This window comes from Eleutherodactylus coqui, chromosome 4, assembly GCF_035609145.1.
Source record: "Eleutherodactylus coqui strain aEleCoq1 chromosome 4, aEleCoq1.hap1, whole genome shotgun sequence".
NCBI classification, from domain to species: Eukaryota; Metazoa; Chordata; class Amphibia; order Anura; family Eleutherodactylidae; genus Eleutherodactylus; species Eleutherodactylus coqui.
The window spans coordinates 72033836-72056885 of NC_089840.1; the positions used below are offsets into that span (position 1 = coordinate 72033836).

Sequence of the window (23050 nt, forward strand, 5' to 3'; positions counted from 1 at the left end):
AAAGCTACCCACGCTTGTCAGACCTGCTCGTAAAGGCGCGCCGGCTCTGCGCACTTTTTCGCAAGTCCCACACGGACGCTGCCACCCTGCGCACCCTGCAACATCACTTTAAGCTGCCAGTGCACCGACTGCTGTGCGACGTGCCCACACGGTGGAACTCTACGCTCCACATGTTGGCCAGGCTCTATGAACAACGTAGAGCTATAGTCGAATACCAACTCCAACATGGGCGGCGCAGTGGGAGTCAGCCTCCTCAATTCCTTTCAGAAGAGTGGGCCTGGTTGGCAGACATCTGCCATGTCCTTGGTAATTTTGAGGAGTCTACCCAGGTGGTGAGCGGCGATGCTACAATCATTAGCGTCACCATTCCTCTGCTATGCATCTTGAGAAATTCCCTGCAAACCATAAAGGCAGCTGCTTTGCGCTCGGAAACGGGGGCGGGGGAAGACAGTATGCCGCTGGATAGTCAGGGCACCCTCCTGTCTATTTCTCAGCGCGTACAGGAGGAGGAGGAGGAGCATGAGGAGGATGAGGAGGAGGGGGAAGAGACAGCTTGGGCCGCTGCTGACGGTACACCGGCTGATTGCCTGTCATCCTTTCAGCGTGTATGGCCTGAGGAGGAGGAGGAGGAGGAGGAGGAGGAGGAGGAGGAGGAGGAGGAGGAGGATCCTGAAAGTGATCTTCCTAGTGAAGACAGCCATGTGTTGCGTACAGGTACCCTGGCACACATGGCTGACTTCATGTTAGGATGCCTTTCTCGTGACCCTCGCGTTGCACGCATTCTGGCCACGACGGATTACTGGGTGTACACACTGCTCGATCCACGGTATAAGGATAACCTGCCCACTCTGATTCCCGAAGAGGAAAGGGGTTCGAGAGTGTTGCTATACCACAGGACCCTTGCGGACAAGCTGATGGTAAAATTCCCAGCCGACAGCGCTAGTGGCAGAAGGCGCAGTACCGAGGGCCAGGTAGCAGGGGATGTGCGTAGATCGAGCAGCATGTACATCCCAGGCAGTGCAACAGTCTTTAAGGGCCTGGCCAGCTTTATGGCTCCCCACCAAGACTGTGTCACCGCTCCCCAGTCACGGCTGAGTCGGCGGGAGCACTGTAAAAGGATGGTGAGGGAGTACGTAGCGGATCGCACGACCATCCTTGGTGACGCCTCTGCCCCCTACAACTACTGGGTGTCGAAGCTGGACACGTGGCCTGAACTAGCGCTGTATGCCCTGGAGGTGCTTGCTTGTCCTGCGGCTAGCGTCTTGTCAGAGAGGGTGTTTAGTGCGGCTGGGGGAATCATCACAGATAAGCGTAGCCGCTTGTCAACCGACAGTGCCGACAGGCTAACACTCATCAAGATGAACAAAGGCTGGATTTCCCCAGACTTCTCTTCTCCACCAGCGGACAGCAGCGATACGTAAGCAATACGTAGGCTGCACCCGCGGATGGAAGCTACGTTCTCTCTCACCATCCAAAACGGGGACATTTCTGCTTCATCAATCTGTGTCTAATATTCCTCCTCCTGCTCCTCCTCCTGAAACCTCACGTAATCACGCTGAACGGGCAATTTTTCTTAGGGCCACAAGGCTCACTCAAATAATTTTTCTGAACAATTTTTATAAGTTTCAATGCGCTTAAAAGCGTTGGAACTTTAACTTGAACCAATTTTTCGTTACACTGGGCTGCCTCCAGGCCTAGTTACCACTTAAGCCACATTAACCAAAGCGATTAATGGGTTTCACCTGCCCTCTTGGCTGGCCATGGCCAATTTTTGGGATGTACATTAGTACTGTTGATACAGCAATTTTTGTGGGCCCTCGCCTACAGTGTAATCAAATTAATTTTTAGCCCACCTGCATTACAGCTGACGTTACCTCAGCTGTGTTGGGCAATGCAATGGGATATTTTTATGTACCGCCGGTGGGTTCCAGGGAGCCACCCATGCTGTAGGTGCACACGGAGTTTTTAATACATGTGTCCACTTCTAAAGAACCCCAGTCTGACTGGGGCATGCAGTGTGGGCCGAAGCCCACCTGTATTACGCACGACATTACTACCTCAGCTGTGTTGGGCAATGCAATGGGATATTTCTATGTACCGCCGGTGGCTTCCTGGCACCCACCCATGCTGTGGGTCGACAGGGACTTCACAATAGGGAGTTGTACCTGCCTGTGTCTATGAATTAAAAAGCCCGGTCTAACTGGGGCATGCAGACACCTTGACAGAATGAATAGTGTGTGGCACATAGGTTCCCCATTGCTATGCCTACGTGTGCAGCTCCTGATGGCGGTGGCACAGGATTCTATTTCTCATTGCTTCTGTACAGCATTGTGGGCTATCGCCCCGCCCCTTTTAAAGAGGGCCGCTGCCTAGCCATGCCAACCCTCTGCAGTGTGTGCCTGCGGTTCCTCCTCATGGCAGACGCACTTCTAAATAGACATGAGTGTGGCGTGGCATGAGGGCAGCTGAAGGCTGCGCAGGGACACTTTGGTGTGCGCTGTGGGGGGGAGGGGGGGCAGTTGGTCAGCATGTAACCCAGGAGAAGTGGCAGCGGAGTGTCATCCAGGCAGTGATTGTGCTTTGTTGTAGCTAGTGTGGTGCTTAGCAAAGGTATGCCATGCTAATGAGGGCTTTTCAGAAGTAAAAGTTGTTGGGAGGGGGGGGGGGCCCACTCTTGCCGGTATTGTGGCTTAATAGTGGGACCTGTGAACTTGAGATGCAGCCCAACATGTAGCCCCTCGCCTGCCCTATCCGTTTCTGTGTCATTCCCATCACTTTCTTGAATTGCCCAGATTTTCACACATGAAAACCTTAGCGAGCATCGGCGAAATACAAAAATGCTCTGGTCGCCCATTGACTTCAATGGGGTTCGTTGTTCGAAACGAACCCTCGAACATCGCGGGAAGTTCGTTCCGAATAACGAACACCCGAACATTTTGGTGTTCGCTCATCTCTACTAACTGGTTTTCTTTAGCTATAGACATTTTGACATGTGATTTCCAGTTGAGTACTCGATTATGACCTAACTCAGGTACTTGTTTCTGTACCAGCGATAACAGTAGAATATCAACTGAATATGCCATAAATGTAAAGTAACAGCAGTTCTGTATTTGAGAAAGTCTCCAAATTGCTATAAAATATGCGCTCATATTCTAATATGCATTGTACATATCGTATTTCAGCAACATGGTCAATCTTGAAAAGAAGCTATCAGTTGGTGAGATTGCTGAAATGATCTATCGAGCAGATGCTAACCTCTGGTAAAACTATGTTTTAGAAGCACAATGTGACCATCATGGACCATCATTCTGCAGCTGAGTCTTTCATGAAGCACATGGATAATGAATACAGGCTAAGGGGAGGATGTCCAGCAGACTGGGTTTGGGTTGTTCCGCCAATGTCAGGAAGCGTCACTAAGGTGTATCATCAGGAGATGCTCAATTACATTTTGAGTCCATTTTACTATTATCAGGTAGGAGAAAAATCTACTCAAGACGTATTAGAATTGTCTTTAAAGCAAACAGACGCTGATTGTAATCATATCAGAGGAATGGGTTAAAGACCATTGACTCACTATAAAATATTTAGCTGGGCCCTCACTTAATTGCTAATGCTGTATTTTACCCCTGAATGTAATTAATTAGTTGTAATAACACTTAATCCTAGTTTATATATGCCTAATGAGATATTCTTAGCTAGAGAAATATTACAATGAAATTAAAGTGACCCTCTTGTTTCGGGTTGAAAGTTCTGTCCCGGGACCAGAACAGTTGGGTGTATATCACCTAAACTTGTTCTTCTCTGCCATCTGCCTGATCTGCTGGTTTTGGGTCCTATTTTTGGCTGTCCAAAATTGCCAATGCAAACTTTGCACTACCCAATCCCCATAGTGTTAGACTACCAAACGCTATACCTGCTCTCTGATTGGCCATTGCAGCTCACTTGATTAGTGCTGGCCAATTAGAGATCAGTGTACAGTGTACATTAGCTAAGTAGAAAATTTTGTTGGCTATCTCGAAGGACCAAAAACCTGGACCGAAACCGGAGAATTGGACTGATGTCGAAGAAGAACAAGTGCAGATATTCTATACCACGCCCACTGCGGTCCCAGGACAGAAGGTTGTCCTGAAATCACAGGGTCACTTTAATTATGACTACATTGCCCTTCCATAAGCAGTATTGTTAGTGGTAGAGGACCCTTTTGTCCCCTCTTTAGAAGGTACAATTCCACCCTCTTCAATCCGTACACTTATGCCATTGACTCATATGCTGTTAAAGAGGTTGTGTGGTTTAGAAAACCCTTGTCTAAGTACTCTGCTAGGGAATGCAGTCAGAGATAGACTACAAACAGTGTGTATCACTGTGGAGAACCTAGCATGTCCATGTGTCTGTCTGGCATACAGGTTGTGTGTTACTCAAACAGTTCATGGATGTTCACAGAAAATTTTTAATGCTTCTTTTCTTCAGGTTTGGACAACCCCTTAGGCTGAACGGATCAAAGTGTAAATGTAGCTATTCAAGACACCTCACATTTAACTATTTCTGTACTTATTACAAGGATAATGAAACTTCACATGAAAAATTAATCTGAAAAGGCATCTATATATTTATATTAACCCTTTGCAATCCAATTTTGGATTCAAGGTTTCCTAGGGGGCTTTCTATTTCTGCTATTATACAATGGCGCTGTCTTCTGGCTAGAGCCAGTACTGCAGTATGGGACATGCTGGGGAGGCCCCCGACAATAGAGCGGCCGGTTATATACAGTAAGAATACCCTGCCGGACATCTTCCGACATCGGAGCTGTACAGCCTTCAAGCAGGATGTCTTTAGACGTCAGACAGTGGATTGTAAAGGGTTAACATCTATCTATCTATCTATCTATCTATCTATTGGCATAGCTATAGGGGGTGCAGTTGCACCCGGGAGCCTTAGGGGGGCCATTAGAGCCTCTCTCCTCCATATAGTGAGACCGGTACTATGAATAAAGCATTATAGTTGGGGGCCTATCTATCTAATCTATCTATCTATCTATCTATCTATCTATCTATCTATCTATCTATCTATCTATCTAATCTATCCCATATCTATCTAATCTATCCCATATCTATCTAATCTATCCCATATCTATCTCTCCCATATCTATCTATCTATCTATCTATCTATCTATCTATCTCTGGCTGTATATTACAACTGACACCCCACTCTAATGGCTCAGATTGAAGATAATTCCAATTTTAGCATTTTAAACCCTTACATGATACAAACAATGCTGCAGCCTCGGCCCAAGAAATTGCCCCCAAGACTCTCATATATGGAAGCCGATGATGTTCTGCAAGAGGGAAGGCCTAAAAGGTTACCTCTCAGTTGTACACCAAGAGGCATAATACAGAGCTATTTCAATATATTACATTATATAAGCAATCAGGAGATTAGATGCTGAAGTCTCCTAGTGGGAATGAAAAAAAGTTTAGAAAATCATTTTTTCCCATAAAAAGTTCTTTAGTTTCTAAATAAAATAATCACAATATTCATAATTGCCTGTATAATAAAACAAAAAGATTATTTATCCCATGTGATGAATACTGTTCTAAAACAAATAGAGCAATGCTGCAATTGATTTTTTTTCATTCATTTCCACTTGAAAAATGAAATAAAAAACTGATCGAAAAGTCAAATATATCACCAGAACTGTACAAACTACAGCTTGCTCCACAAAAATAAGCGCTAAATAGCTGCTTACATAGAAGAATAAAAATGTTGTGGGTCTTTGAACACAGCAACACAAAACAAACCATTTTCTGAAAAAAAAATTGTGCAAAAATTGAAATGCTTGTAAAGTGACTATATCAATCTCGCTGTAATTATGGCGACCCACAGAATAAATTTATTATGTATCTTAGGCCTCATTCGGATTAGCGCTGTTTTAGCACATGAGAGGCGCGTGAAAAGAGTGATTCTTTAGGAACCAATGAGTTCCTATAGAAGCGTTCACATGAGCGCTTGTTAGATGCGCTGAATTAGCGCATCTAACAAAGATAGGACATACGAGTGCAAACTCACATGTCGGTTCCGAGGTGCGCGCAAAGATAAGACATGTCCTATCTTTGCTGCATGCTTTCTATAGGTTATGGGAGCCTTGAAAGCACGCACCTTGCCCCTCAGATCGTGTGAACGAGCTACTTCACGAAGCTTAAAGTAGTCCGTTCACACGATCTTTACAGCACTACAGCCGCAATGTTTTCTCGCTATTAACAGTGCGCCCACAGCGCTCGTCTGAACGAAGCCTTATGGAGTTGGGCCAATCTACCACCTCCTAAAAAGCACCGCTTACCTTGAGTTCTAAGATTTTGCTTTCATTGGTTTATGACAGCACTTCTGCTGAATCACATATTATCTAGCTGCATGTTTCATTAATACAATTGTTTTTGTCCAAATGTATACATTTTGTGCTGAACATTTCTATAGTTTACTGATAAAGCTTTGTAAACACTTTTTTTCAGATTGATGCTTGGAAAACTCATGAGTGGCACGATGAGAGCCGGAAACCGCAGAAAAAAGAAATAAGACTCAAAACTATTTCAAAGTAAGATATTAAGATTTTTAATCCAGATATCTGAGTAGGAACCAAGCCTTTCCAAAAACACGACATGGTTCTGTTCCCATTTATCCTCAATAACAAGTCAGTGGTTTCGAAGGGAGTTTCCAACATTGCAATACTGACGAAGGCTGACGAAATGAGAACTCAGAATCCACGTAGCTGACGGACGTGTATGGTAGAAGAAAAGATTGCTGGGCTCTTAGGAAACAATCTGATAACCCCGATACAGGAATACATGAAATGTTCATCCAAGACGTTTTGCTAGTTGTATACATTATATGTTTAATCTACAATGTGTACTTGCTGTTTCAGGGGAATTCTTTTTGCTTCAAGACTTATGTGGAAACCATTGGCTGCTAGGACGAAGGCAACAATCCTCTATGCGACTGAAACCGGAAAGTCCGAGACATTTGCAAAAAAGCTACAAACTTTATTTAGCCATGCATTTAACACTGAGGTAAGGAAAATCTGTATTAGGCCATGTTCAGATGAGCATATTATAATACAAATCCATAATACGGATGTTTGATAGATGACATTATAATCGTATGTCATCAGTAGTTCATCAGTATTTGATCTGTATTGACCTTCATATTGGTTATACTTTCCACTGGGCAAATATCCATGTGAGCAGATACATAGATTTATATTGGCTCTATATTATGATCCGCAAAAGACAGACCAAATACGGAGCTAAAATACACTCGGCTGAAAGCGGCCTTATCCTTAGATGCTCCATCATATTGTAAGCTAGCCAAAAAGTTATGCCAATGGTGCCCATTCCTGGCAGCTTTAGGGGATGCTTTCCACTTCTTGACAGAATCAAAAGAAAAAAGTTCCTAGCTGGGATCCTGCTTCATTAACCGGAGCTGAGACCTGCTAATAAAGAGAGGCTTTCATTGGAACTGGATTCAGTTCATTCATATATTATTTGGTCAGTGATTTGTTTGAGCGTCCAACATGTAATGCTACATTTATGGCCAGCTTGTAAGAATTGTTTACGGAGTTGCTCTTAAAGACTGATAGCAGAATATAGTGATCAGCAGTAGTTTCTTTTTTCTCAAAGAGGCACACACACTTGATGGCTGCAAATACACAGAGTGATGGAGGTAGAGATCTACTGTAGTAATACATCTAGCAGCCATGCTTATGTCACAGACTGCACTTATACAAGGTGCTCACCATAAGTATTTTAATCTTGACTGAAACAAAATATTTTGTTACTTTTGTGTGGACAAGTGAGCACCGGACCCAAACAAGTATTACCATGGATAGGGAACACCAGGTGAAACTACTACTAATTAACACCTCTCCCTATCTTCCACAAAGGAAGATGACCAAAGACCTACCTGAGCAGGGACATTACCCCAATAAAGGGCATCCCAGCAGTCTTCAGATCTGGGCTCTTGCTGCTCCTAGGAACCCATGCACCCAGGCTAGGATGCATACACATGCCACCACCAACAGGGACAACTGGACAGGATAAGAAAACACAGAGCTAAAATCACACCATAAATCAGCCATTACAAAGACACTAGTAGCAGATGTAAATGCTATAAATGATAGGTATTTGTTGACATTTTGGCCAAAATATGGAAGCTAGTGGGCCACGTCACGGCTCCCGTCCATACCGCTAGTCCATAGACTAACCAGGAGTCCAGCGACATAACCAAACAAAACCCAAAACACAAATCTTTCTTGCAGCCACCACACATAAACCCTGCTCACACAACACAGAGAGAGAAATGAGAACAGAGAAAGCTGCCTACACCCAGACCTGAGAAGACAGCTTTATGTGAACTGACCTGGGGTGATTGGCTGACTGAAGACACACACACACACAGCCAGCACAATCCCCCACACCTGAGCAGGAGAACTCCAGAGCACCTGCAGAACCACAGGTCTCAGGAGACAGACATGACACTTTTGCTTAGTTTTTGCACAAATATATTCTAAAAAGGAGCTAAGACCTGGCATAAGAATGTTAATTAATCACAGTAGAACTTATTCAGTGGACAGAAGGGGGAATAGAAGCAAAATAAGACGACCACAGATAATCCTCATAGTTCAACTAAAGCTGCCCATCCACTAGTGATTCATAATGAATGATTTCTACCACTTTTTGCTGTAATTCGTTCTTTGTACATGACACGAAAGATTGTGCTAGATGATAAGAAAGGGTTCCAAATAAATAGCTCCATGGGAGTAAGGTAAAGTATTATGTAGTAGAGCCTTAATAAACTCAATTTATTCAATGTACTGGCCAAAAGTCTGAAAATCCACGCAAATTACTTCTCCAAAGTGCAGCCACGTCTATGCCTCAAGAGTAACATGCAGAGCAAAACATACACAGAAAGTTGAGGAAAGCGCTCACCTGAAATACAGGTAAGAATAGTCTTAACAAAAAGGATAAACTTACCTGTGGGAGAGGGAAGGCCTCCTACCCCTTATCACCAAAAAGAAGCCCGATAACAGATTACAAATGAATGAATTTTATCGAATACACTTCATAAAACACATTTTGGGTACACACAGGCAGTTGCCCCCGTCTTCAGGAAAAGAAACAACAAACACCTTGTTAAATGGAAGGTTTTTATACACTTACATTAATGCACCACTTGATCTGCTTTCTTCTTGGCATCCAGAAGTCTCTACTGTAAGTGTACAATATTATATGATGTTCTCCAGCCTGAAGCGCATCCGCCAAAGATTGTGCTAGAAGATGACCACAAGACAGTTCTGTGAAAAACCTGATCTTATAAAACATTCTTGTAACGCAATATTTAACATTTTAGGTGTTCTGTATGGAAGATTACGATATTGCTAGCTTGGGGGAAGAACCTCTTCTGCTGGTTGTTACAAGTACGTTCGGAAATGGTGACAGTCCTAGTAATGGAGAGGTGGGTGTAATACTGTACATCTTGTTTCTACTGTTTGTTGGGAAAAATGCCAGTTTGAAAGACAATTACAAAACTGTGAGCAACAGTTATTTAAACCAATTCCGATATGGGTGTGCCCCTCCATGCAGGACAGTTAAGAGATAAAGCTCACTCAGTGGCAAATTATAGCAAGCTTTACTTGGTGACTGCATAGTCACTTTTCTAGGGCATGTGTCATCAGATACTATAAATCGCATTTTTGAGTTAAACATGTTTGTCACAACCTATATTTAAAAGACAAAATATCCTAAAATCCATTTTCTACACCGACCACAAAGCCTAATAGCAGTCTGTCACTTCCTGATCTGTAGAGAAATCTTCGCAGCCCTCATCTCACTGACATCACAGGCAGGATTACACTGAGAGGTAACACCTATATGTACATAACCCAGGATCCACTATAGATATAAGATGTGGTGACTAATGTTAACTAATCTTAACAAAAATGATTAAGAATAATTAGTTTTCTATTTAAACGACATTCATATCTCTTGGAACAATACTGTATTATTAAGTTTTTATGTACAAGTTCTGTCTGATTTCTTGAATTGGGCCCGATATACTCTCTGCTAGGGTCTAATTATTATTCCTTTGCTAGATCTCATTGCATTCTATGAATCCTCCATATACAGTAACTCTAGTTCCCTCTGCTGTCAGACAGTTGTATACATGTAGCCTTTATATACTGGTGTATACAAGGTGCTGTCTACTAAGTGTAACTAATCAGTGCTGTATATAATATCATACAACATGGCCAACATTTCACAATACCTTAGGCTGCTTTCACATCTCCGCTGGGGGTTCTCTTTTCCTGCTTCATTATTGAAGCCGGAAAGGGGAATTCCCTGGCTTAATGGATCCGTCTTATAATGGAACCGAACAGCACCAAATGGACCCCATTGAATATAATGGGGTCTGCTTGGTTTCCACTCCAGCACTTTACCAGACCAAAAAGTACTGAATGTAAAACTTTGTCTTCTGGGAATTTTGTGCTGAATCTGCAACTGAATCTCCGAACAGAGGTTCCAGTGCAGATGTGAAAGATGCCTTAGGGCTTATTCACACGAGTGTATATTGGCCGGCCGATATACGCTACCATGTGATTCACGGGGCGGTGTACACGCCGTCGGGCAAGGGGAGACAGCCCTTCCCTCCCCCTCGCCGGCTCTCTGCAAGAGGAGAAGGCGGGACGAGGTGGGAGCTAGTGTGCTGAGCTCCCGCCCCTCTCTACTGTTTGCAATGAGAGGGGCAGGATGGGGATGGGACTTAGCTCGGCCCCCGTCCCGCTCCCTCCCATTGCAAACAGCGGCAAAGGGCGGAGAGGAGAAGAGAAGGCGGACTGAGTTTAGCCGTCACACTGCTAAACTCCCTCCCACCTCTGTTCTCCTGCAGCTGTCATTGGCTTCCACAGGAGTCAATGCAGCTGTTGCTGCCAACGTGAAAACTCCCGACCGGCACTTCTACGCTGCGGAGATTTACCCCTGTGCACTAATGCATTGTAAACCAATGCATCAGAGGGGCAGTATATATCAGCAGGGGCGTGAAAACCCGGCCAATATACACCCTTGTGAATAAGCCCTTACTCATACTACTACAATAGTAGTAATAATTAGATTGTTTTTCAATGCACTCAACTAAATATATAGAATATTTATTTTATAGGAATTCAAGAAAGCAGTTTTCAACTTGAAGAATCTGCAAGACAAACTGAGGTATGAAAACCTAGAGAATCACTAAACTACGGCAAATCCTGAACAGTACTGCAATGCACACTATGGAGTATGAAAGAATATTTAGTATTCTTTAGCATAGTTAGTGTAGTAATTGATTAAATTAAAGGGGTATTCTTGGACTTCTTAATTTTTTTTTTTGATGAGAGCTTTTAATGGAAGCTGCGCCTGTCATAATGACCCGCTAGAAAAAAGGAAAACGGGCCCCACAAATACATATGAATAACATTAACTAATGAGGTGCATAAGGAATACATCCAAGGAACTAAGTGAAGATTTCCCATGTATATTCTGTCTCCCATTATGCTGGGGCGAAGTCAGAAGTTTTTGTATTAGCCTGCATATAGCTTTAAGCTGTGTTTATGCTCTTCTGTGTCTTTGTATCCATTTGTTTATCAATAAGGATCTGTCTTCACCCCTCTACCAAAGAAAGGCAACTCCCAGAATTGCTCCAACTACCAAACAATACCCCTCATTTTACATGCAAGCAAGATCCCTCTCAAAATTATACAGGAAAGGCTGAGATCAGTAGTTGATGCAGCTTTCCCTGATGCATAGGCAAGATTCCGGTGAGGATGTGGCACCTGTGACCATATTGCAAACCTGTGATGGACCTTGGAAAAAGCTCGAGAATACCAAAAGAATATCTACATGTGCTTTATCGACTACATCAAGGCCTTTGACTGCGTCAACCATGACAAGCTATAGCAGGCCCTACAAGAGCTGGGTGTATTGGCACATCTAATCAAGCTAATAAAATCACTTTATACCAGTCAAGAAGCCACTGTAAGAACACAGTATGGGGACACAGATTGGTTTGGGATCGGCAAAGGCGACAGGGCTGCATCTGCTCACCCTTCTTGTTTAACCTATATGCGGAAGTGATCATGCGTAAAATAGACCTTGACGAATTGCAGATCGGGATGAAAATAGGTGGAAGAAACATCAACAATCTGTGTTACGCAGATGATACGACTCTGCTTACAGAAACAGAAGCCGGTCTGAAGCAGCTGATATGTAAGATTAAAACTGAAAGTGAAAAAAATGGGCCTCTACCTGAATTTAAAGAAGACTAAAATTATGACAACTGCAAAAATGGACAAAATCTGGAAAAGTAGGGATATCGGTATAGCAACTAAATGCAGGATAGTACAAACCGCTGTTTTCCCATAGCCATGTATGGATGTGAAAGCTGGACTGCGAAAAAAGCTGATAGAAGGAGGATTGATATGTTTGAGCTGTGGTGCTGGCGAAGGCTGCTGTGTATACCCTGGATGGCGAGAGTAACAAACAGAGAAATCCTGAATCCTATAAGACCCGATATATCACTGGAGGACAAGATGACCGGACTCAGGCTCACATATTTTGGCCATGTAAAGTGAGCAGAGTTGCTAGAAAAATCTATAATGCTTGGACAGATCAGTGGCAAAAGATCTGGCCGCCAAAGGACACGATGGCTGATACTGTCAAAGCTGATACTGGCATGGATATCACACAACTGAAAGAAGCAGCGCTAAAACTAAAAACATGGAGGGAGCTCGCCTTCAGGGTTGCCAAGGGTCGTGAACAACTAAACACCTAGCAACAACAACATACTTTTACATTGGGTGTGCATTTGCTATATATGCATTCCCTTTTGCTTTGTTTACCTATGTAATACGAACCCGAGCCGCTGTGCTATGGTTAGCGATTTCTGAATTTAGGGCCACAGTTCCAGTGGCCTGAAGATTCAGCTGATCGGTGGGGATCTGGAGTGGGGGGTCCCTGAAGATCATATATTAATAATCTGTCCATCATGAATAGAAAAAAATAAAGTCCTGGAATACCCCTTTAACTGATATATTTCTATCTATAATACATATGTCTCAGAAATCTCTACTTTTATACCAGGTACGCTGTTTTTGGACTTGGCTCCAGCATGTATCCGCAGTTTTGTGCATTTGCCCATACCCTAGAAGAGAGGCTGGCACAGCTTGGTGCCTCCCAGATTAGTCCTACAGGTGAAGGAGATGAACTTAGTGGGCAAGAGGAGTCATTCTTGTCATGGGCTGTTCACACATTTAAGGTATGCATGGATTTTCGAGGGTGTTTGTCAACTTTCCCACAACTCTCCTACATTTATGTATCCTTTGTATGTGCATTTATACAATGGAAAATAATGATGCCAGACACTTTAGATATGAACATAGTAACAATTAAAATACTATGAACATTTAATATTTGCATTGGGTATTCATTGAGCCAAGGTACGCGAAGCACTAAATATTTTGACAGTTTTCAGGTAGCAACAGGAGATTTTTTTTATGTACTTCGAAGATTAAAAATAAACTTACAACAAATGATAAATGACAGACAAGATTCTGATATTAATCGACCCTTTAAAGGTCAGAGGAGCAAAGCACAGACTGAATACGTTGCTAAAATACGCTTGTCTGATACCGCCTTAATTGTGGACATCATGCATAATAGTAAAAATGCTGCACAATCATGTTTCTATCATTTGCAGGCGGCCTGTGAAGTGTTTGATGTTCCCGACAGAGACAAAATCACGTTGCCAAAAATTTTTACCTCCACAGAAGAATGGATTCCAGAAAATTATCGTCTTGTTGAGGAAACGGAACCTTTAGATCACATCAAGGGTATTTGTCTATGAAAAGTCTAAAATCTAAAAAAATTACTAGAACATGTAAGAAATTCATTTGTATATAGGGTAAAAAAAAAAGGGTCTTATCTAGAGATGAGCGAGCGTACTCGCTAAGGGCAAATACTCGAGCGAGTATTGCCTTTTGCGAGTACCTGCCTGCTCATCTCAAAAGATTCAGGTGCCGGCGGGGGTGACCGGTGAGTTGCAGGAGTGAGCAGGGAGGAGTGGGGGGGGGGGGGGGGGAGAGAGAGATCTCCCCCCAGTTCCTCCCCGCTCTCCCCTGCCGCTCCCCGCCCCTCGCCGGCACCTGAATCTTTTGAGACGAGCGGGCAGGTACTCGCAAAAGGCAATACTCGCTCGAGTATTTGCCCTTAGCAAGCACGCTCGCTCATCTCTAGTGCTATCCTATCTTTCCTGCATGTAGATACTACTACTTGCAGGAAAGAGAGGGTAAGTCTTGTCTTTTCTCACCCGTACTGTTGGGCGAGAATACCGCTAATGAAAACAAAACCATTGAAATCAATAGTTTCATCCCATTATGTGGCCGTGATTATCACACTCCTATAACGGGACAAAAACACTCTCATGTGAAGAAGCCCTGCAAGTCAGACGTAGTCACATAAAATCTACAGATTTGGCTAGAAATGTCTATGTTCTTTCTTTGCATCCAGCACTCTCAAAACTGCATTCAAGAAGTATCCTGAAAATGACCCTAAAGGAAAAGCAAAATTTGTTAAACTCTGACTCTAGGTAAGCAGTATGAAAACAATAGTACATCTTATTATAGCCTAACGTAGGAGGAATCTAACTGCTAAGGTTTTACATGAAGGCATTCAGTCAAGCTTAGTACAAAAATATTGTGATTTAGCCATTGATTCACTTTTTGCTGTTTCGATAATATACATTTTCCCTATAAACACCTGTAATAAAAGTTGCCATTTTGCTTACATGTCAGGCCAGGTTCGACTTGTACTTAGAAGTGAATGGGAGTTACATAAACAAAGTAACAGCAAACTGTACAGTTTCTATTACTTCTAAGATGTGGAATCAGCGGAAATAGCTGTCCTACGCTGTTTATAGAAGTTATGGAAGTTACAGAAACAGGGTAGCACAGGCTGCTTGGCTGTTTCCATAAAACCCACCCAGTTCTTGGAGCCTACTGTAGATGCAGTGGCCAGTGAGAGAATGGCAGTGGTACTGAGGTGGGAATACTGCTTTAATACCAACCTTTTGACCGAGAATCTTATCTGTAGAGTATCTCCTACAAACACTATCGGCACTTCATTAATATAGAAGTTGACTTTGCTCAATGCTGGTGTCAACAGCGGGCAAACCTGAGCAGATACCAGTTCCCACATGGTTTTGGGTCACATAGATATCTGAGCAAACATACTCTTTACTTGTCAAGCTAAGAGCTGGACAGAAAGGAGGCCCACTGTGATGGAAGAGCTGATATATACCTGGAGCTGGCCCTCAACGCATGAAAAATCAATATACACCTATCTTACCAAGTCCCTACACCTATCTTACCAAGTCCCTACATTCAGGTTTCTGGCTGAGGGAAGGGGGTGAGGGGTGGGGGCATTCGTAGAACTAATCAACTGGTCTCTCTCATGAATGCTCTCAAACTCTGCTCCCCCTCTCTTCTTTTAGTGGCTGTGTAGCTTAACCACACCCACTCAATACTACACAGCTATATGTCTATACTCTCTCTGAGTAGTTGCTGGTCAATTCCACCTCACTGCTGATAACAGCAGAAAATTCACCCAGAGTGAACGCCCTCTGTAATAGTAGCTTTCTCTGTTCTGCTCTCTGTCCTCCTGATCTCCTCCACCATCTCCAGACACTGTCCTCTGTAATATCTCAATGGAAAGGCAGTGAATGCACGTTCACAACAGGGAAGCAGGCAAGGGGAGGAGCCAGTAAGTTTACTCTGACTGACAGAATTTGCTAACATTTCAGTCTTCCTGTCTGAAGTGCCTTGGAAAAAAGTATAGAAATTAAACAAGCAGAATTTTTTTTTATCAAAACCAGTTACAAAAAGTCTTAATTTCCAAAAACACATTGATTAAAAAAGGAGTGCAAAAGTGTACATAGCAATTTAAATCAATACCATTCTTCTTCAACCATACCCCAAATACATTTTTTGATATTGTGATAAAATGTGCAATTTTCCCTTCCAAATATTTTTTTCCACAATATACACCAAATTATAATCTCCTGAAAATAATTGTTAGGTCAAGTGTTTTTGCTCGATAATGTTTTGGTGTAAACGTGTGCAGCAACTGAATGATCAGTAGAGATGAGCGAGCACCAAAATGCTCGAGTGCTCGTTACTCGAGTCGAACTTTCAGTGATGCTCGAGAGTTCGTTTCGAGTACTGAACCCCATTGAAGTCAATGGGCGACTCGAGCATTTTTGTATATGACTGGTGCTCTGCTAAGGTTTTCATTTGTGAAAATCTTAGCAAATCACCAAAGTTATGTAAAAAACACAGCAATAGATAGGGCAGGCGAGGAGCAACATGCAGGGCTGCATTTCGGGTTCCGAGGTCTCACTATTAAGCCACAATAGTGGCAAGAGTGAGACCCCCCCCCCCCCCCCCCCCGCACTATCAGCATAAAGATCGTTCTCCTCTGCCACAGCTGTAACAGCTGTGGCAGAGAAGAACGATGTTAGCCCATTGAATTCAATGGAGCCAGCAATACAACCGGCTCCATTGAATTCAATGGAGCCGGCAATACAGCAATGGGCTGCCGGCGAGCGCGGGATGCATTTTCGGGAAGGGCTTAAAAATATAAGCCCTTACCTGAAAATCATCCTAAAATGTGTAAAAATTAAAAAAAAATGTATACTCACCTTTCCGCTGCAGCCGGAGTTCAGCCGCGTCTGGCCGGCAGTTCTTTTGAACTGCACTGAGTAGTATTCAGCAGCCGGGGATTTAAAATCCCCGCCTGCTGAATGAGCTGCCTCTGATTGGTCCCAGCCTCACCAATCAGAGGCAGCTCTCACTCACACCCATTCATGAATTCATGAATGGGTGAGTGAGTGCTGCTTCACATTGACTCAGCGCAGGGACCAATCAGAGGCAGCACTCACCCATTCATGAATGGGTGTGTGTGAGAGCTGCCTCTGATTGGTGAGGCTGTGACCAATCAGAGGCAGCTCATTCAGCGGGCGGAGATTTTAAATCCCCGGCTGGTGATAGATCAGCAGTTCAGCACCAGAGTGCAGGGGACAGCAGGAGAAGACACGGCTGTGCCCCGGCAGCTGAAGGGAGGTGAGTATCTATTTTTTTTGTTTTTTAAATCACTTTTAATTCATTTCCAAGGAATGGCTTATATGTAAAGCCCTTCCCTGAAAAAGAATTCAGGTGTGCCAACAGACCATTGTCTTCAATGGAGTCGCCGGCAGCAGCAGCGGCTCCATTGAAGAGAATGCCTGCATTTTTATTCTTTTTTACACTAAAATCTTTCTTTTTCAGGGAAGGGCTTATATGTAAAGTCCTTCCCTGAAAAGAAATGCAGGGAGCCACCAGGCCATTGTTTTCAATGGAGCCGCCGGCAGCAGCAGCGGCTCTATTAAAGAGAATGCCTGCATTTTTTTCCTTTTTTACACTAAAATCTTTCTTTTTCAGGGAAGGGCTTATATGTAAAGTCCTTCCCTGAAAAGGAATGCAGGGAGCCAGCAGGCCATTGTTTTCAATGGAGCCGCCGGCAGCAGCCGTGGCTCTATTGAAAACAATGCGTGCATTCCCTATGGTGCACGCATGTCCTATCTTTGCAGGCACGTACCTGCAAAGTACGGACATGTGCACACACCATAGGGAATGCAGTGTTGTAAATACAAGCGTGTTTTTGTGCGTGCGTATGCACGCACCTAAACACGCTCGTCTGAACGCACCCTTAAAGATGATTTTCAGGTAAGGGCTTAGATTTTTAAGCCCTTCCCGAAAATTCATCCCGCGCTCGCCGGCAGCCCATTGCTTTGAATGGAGCCGGTTGTATTGCCGGCTCCATTGAATTCAATGGGCTAACATCGTTCTTCTCTGCCACAGCTGTTACAGCTGTGGCAGAGGAGAACGATCCTTATGCTGACATAATTTTTTTTTTATTTTTACACATTTTAGGATGATTTTCAGGTAAGGGCTTATATTTTTAAGCCCTTCCCAAAAATTCATCCCGCGCTCGCCGGCAGCCCATTGCTTTCAATGGAGCCGGCTGTACTGCCGGCTCCATTGAATTCAATGGTCAGTGCTCGTTTAATCGAGACGAGTACCGCGTGGTGCTCGTCTCGAGTAACGAGCATCTCGAGCACCCTAATACTCGAACAAGCATCAAGCTCGGACGAGTATGCTCGCTCATCTCTAATGATCAGCGATAAATGGTCAGATTCTCACTGATCGGACCTTTCATGTGGACCTAAAAATCATCGTTCATCTGCTGCAAATCCTTTCATGTAAACAGCTGTCCAAATGATTTGCTGAACAGAAAGCAGTGGCAGCAGGGATGACTAGAGGCAGTTATGATCCAATTAATGATCAAAACTACCCAATTACGGGTTGTAAATGCATGCAAAGTGAACGATATAGAATCACTACTTCACCGGTCGTTGCATACACTTTCCAATTAATATCGCAGTGTTAAAGGTGACATGGTGACATGGTGTAGACCTTCTGCAAATGAATTTGTTGACTCTACTCAGAGAGTGGAAATCCTATATATGCAGTTAGTCAAATTATGAGTCTCTACTTGTTGCTTGCAGCCGTGCTACCCTCCTAGTGAAACTTATCAGTGATGATTACCAGGAAGTTCAGTATTTGCCGGGAGAACATGTTGGTGTATTCCCTGGCAACCCGCCAGACCTAGTTACAGGCGTAGCCAAGCTTCTGAAGGATGTTCCACCAATCAATCAAGACATCCGACTGGAGACACTCAGTGAACAGGGTAAGAATCTGCTTTAGAGCACGCTTTGACTTCCTTCTTGGTGTGTTCAGAAGGTTGTTGTGTCATCATAATACTGGATTGTTATGGTATCTCTTTGATATAATGACTTCCCAACTCCTATAATTAAAGACATAACTTTTAGATGACTTTATGATAGGTAGACAATTTTGGGCTCTGATACTGTGATTCTTTAAAGTATACATATCTTCTTGTTTTTCACTATCTAGTCTAGATAATGCTGTGCTGATAAATTTTACAATATTGTTTGAGAGTTCGGAGCATTGTTATAGTGATACAGAGCCCCAAATTGTGTGCTTCCCATTACTGTATACTGATTTACTAGGGTTGTCCGGGACTTTTATTTTTTGTAACCTATCCTTAGGATAGGCCATCAATTGATGATTAGCGGAGGTCCGATGCTCTGGGTCCCCATTAATCAACTGATCATTTGATTTGCTACCAACATGAACAGCGCTAGAAGCAGGTGGTGCTGCCAACATTGCAATGGCCTTGGTCGGTAGTGCAAGCACAGCTCCCATTGAATTCAATGGGAGCTGTACTTGTAGTACAAACCCAGGCAACTACAATGCATACAGGGCTACCTGCTTCCAATGCTCTCTGTGCTGCTAATTATGACCTACCCCGAGGATAGGTCATCAACAGTAAAAGTCCTGGAAAATCCCCTTAAGTTCAGTTGGAGCTGTCAGAATCTTAGGTTCCCCTAGTCATAGCTGCAGGGAACAAGAATGTTGTCATTTAAAGGGAATGTGTTATAAAAAAAAATGACCTTTGTGTGAGTTAAGTTTTTATGTTTAACATTATTTTTAAAGAAATTTAGATTTTTTTTTTTTTATTTCCAATGTCACAATCTATACTTTTTTTTTTTAAATCCTAAAAATCTGCCATTTTCCTACTGGCTACTAAGCCTAATAATAGATTGATACCTCGTGCCCTGTAAAATATAGCTTTTCAGTAGTTACCATATTATCATCACAGCCAGGATTGCAATGAAATGTAATACCTATAGATACACTCATGGTCAAAAAAATCAAGCACCTAAAAGAAGTTGTTGGAATAGAATGAAACTTTCTCTTTGTGATTGTAACATTGATATAAGTGATTACAATATCAGAGCAATAGGTCAATTTATTGTGGAAAACAGAACCCTTGAAGGGAGGCTCTAGGACCCTGTTGTACCGCCTCTAGCTTGTATACAAGATGTGATACAGGCGGGCATGGAGGCTCTAGGACCCTGTTGTACCGCCTCTAGCTTGTATACAAGATGTGATACAGGCGGGCATGGAGGCTCTAGGACCCTGTTGTACCGCCTCTAGCTTGTATACAAGATGTGATACGGGTGCATGGAGGCTCTAGTACCCTGTTGTACCGCCTCTAGGTTGGATACAAGACGTTATACGGATGGGCATGGAGGCTCTAGTACCCTGTTGTATCGCATCTAGCTTGGATACAAGACGTTATACGGATGGGCATGGAGGCTCTAGTACCCTGTTGTATCACATCTAGCTTAGATGCAAGATTAGATAAGGGTGGTCATGGAGGCATACAGGTTTTTTATGGTATACTGTGGTATATCAGTCTACATTTGCTGTAACTGAGCATCTAGATTGTGCAAACTCATAGGTTGTTGAAGTTGACATCCCAGATAGTTCCATATATATGTTTTATTGGCAATAAATCTGGTGACCAGACAGGCCATGGAAGTCTGGCAATATTGTGGAGACATTCCTGGGACACCCTTCCTGTCTGCAACCGAGCATTATTTTGCTGGTGCAGAATTCTGTAGCGGCAGCTTAAGCTGCATCCTGCGGTGCGTCCTGGTGGAATAATTCCATGCATGTGAAAGCACACTAGCAGAATTTTATGGGATTTGTCACTTAAAAAATTCTCCTAGACTTAGCAAAGTTGGAAAACATTAGAAACTGCCAGGAACACTTCGGATCCCATTCTAATATATTTGTGTGCTTTCCTGTGTTTTCAGGTAACTTCTGGACAAGCAGTGAGAAAATCCCTCCTTGTACCCTCTCCCAGGCATTGACTTACTTCCTAGACATAACTACTCCACCTTCCCAGCTGCTTCTGAAAAAATTAGCTCTCCTGGCGGCTGACGTGAAAGACAAACAGGGACTGGAAGACTTGAGCAAAGTATGTACAAGGCCCACTCTCCCCACACCTAAGACTGCCCATTAGTTTTAATGCACTTTGCCTATTTTGGCTAACTTTTTGGGTCCTTTTAGATGAGCCAATATGTCATTTGAAAGAGCGAACAAGTAAGTGACGTCATCGCTAGCGCATTGGCTCGTGCAGCCTGTTTAGACAGGCAGATACATTGTTGGTTCATTCAAACAAGAAATCGTTCAGAATCATTCAGTCTTTCACATTCACTGTAGAAATGAATGAGAATGAGTGAACGAGCGCTGATTAAACCAAACTATACGTGAACGAGCCAACGATGATTTTTATGCCGGCATAAAATGAACCACGAGCGAAAAGGAAATGATTATCGTTCATTGTTCGGTTGTGGGCTCACGTTTATACTTTCACTCATTTGAACAATTTTTTAGAGCAATGAGGCCTTAGTCAGACGGACGTTTTTTGCCGCGATTTGCGCATGCGCATGCGTCTGGCGATTTTATAAAACCATTGCTTTGCAATGGTATCGGACACATGAGCGCTTTTTATGCGCTCGTCCGATAAATTATAGAACAGAAATCGCAGATCGCACCTATCTGCGATCTGCGATTCCTGTTCTCTTCTCTATATGCGCTCAATGGGGCCGGCGGCAGCAGCGCCGACCCCATTGAGAACATATAGAAGACAAATCATTCTTCTCTGCCACAGCTGTAACAGCTGTGGCAAAGAAGAACGATGTTTGCCCATTGAATTCAATGGAGCCAGCAATACAGCCGCTCCATTGAAAGCAATGGGCTGCCGGCGTGCGCGGGGTGAATTGTCGGGAAGGGCTTAAATATATAAGCCCTTCCCTGCAATTCATCCTAAAATGTGTTAAAATACAAAAAAAATGGTGTACTCACCTTTCCGCTGCAGCCGGAGTCCAGCCGCGGCCGCTGTCAGTTCTCCTGAACTGCTTCTCGGCACTATTCAGCCGGCGGGGCTTTAAAATCCCCGCCTGCTGAATGATCTGCCTCTGATTGGTCACAGCCCTGACCAATCAGAGGCAGGTTTCACTCACACACCCATTCATGAATTCATGAATGGGTGAGTGACTGCTGCCTCTCAGCGCTGAGCCAATCAGGGGCAGGTCTGACTCACATCCATTCATGAATTCATGAATGGGTGTGAGTGAGACATGCCTCTGATTGGCTCAGCGCTGAGCCAATCAGGGGGCAGGTCTGACTCACACCCCTTTCACACGCACTGCAGGACGGCCGCGCCGAGCTCCGGCTGCCGGGAGAAGGTGAGTATATATATATTTTTTATTTTTACACATTTTAGGATGAATTGCAGGGAAGGGCTTATATATTTAAGCCCTTCCCGACAATTCATCCCGGGCTCGCCCGCAGCGCATTGCTTTAAATGGAGCCGGCTCTATTGCCGTCTCCATTGAATGCAATGCGCTGGACAGCTCCGGTCCGTTTCTAATGAAACGCGGCTAGGAGCAGATTTTCGGGCGATTTGCGGGCGACTTGCGCGCACCGGTCACGCGATTTGCGGATGCGCATCCGTCATGCGATCCGCAAATCGCGTGAAAAAACGCCCGTGTGACTAAGGCCTAATCGTGTCGTCTAAAAGCACCTTCAGATCTGGCAGAGTTTGACCCAACTGTGAGCAGGAAGTCTGTCCTAAGTGATGCTGCTTGTTTACATGGACTGATTCATCATTCGGTTTTCTGTGTGCAGAAACTGAACGATGAACGATAAGCGAACAACTTCTCATTCATCGTTCATTCGTGCATGCATTTACACTGAACAATAATTGTTCCGATTCTCGCTGGATCGCAGTCTTAGCAGAAGTTAAAATCTGAGACATGCATCATATTTGCAAGTTACTTAAGGCTGCCTGTCCATGGGTGATGATCCGCGGGCAATAAATCGCCCACGGTCACGCTCTGTAGAGCTTTCCATAGCGTCGCTATAGAAAGCGCAGTGCTGGCGTCCACAAGCGGAGAATCATAGCGATGTTATTGGCTCTGCTATTGGTTTATTCAGGCT

General features: G+C 43.7%; 1 protein-coding gene across 1 annotated transcript in view; it reads left to right on the plus strand.

Annotated features, from left to right (window-relative positions):
* Positions 1-23050, plus strand: part of LOC136624968 (nitric oxide synthase, inducible-like) — a 54223-nt gene that overhangs the window by 21548 nt on the left and 9625 nt on the right. Inside the window, exons 11-20 of the mRNA XM_066598900.1 lie at positions 3278-3472; positions 6504-6586; positions 6914-7058; positions 9397-9501; positions 11203-11252; positions 13161-13335; positions 13777-13909; positions 14586-14664; positions 18679-18860; positions 20860-21023. Of these exons, the coding sequence (XP_066454997.1) occupies positions 3278-3472; positions 6504-6586; positions 6914-7058; positions 9397-9501; positions 11203-11252; positions 13161-13335; positions 13777-13909; positions 14586-14664; positions 18679-18860; positions 20860-21023 (1311 nt within the window). The remainder of the gene's footprint in view (positions 1-3277; positions 3473-6503; positions 6587-6913; positions 7059-9396; positions 9502-11202; positions 11253-13160; positions 13336-13776; positions 13910-14585; positions 14665-18678; positions 18861-20859; positions 21024-23050) is intronic.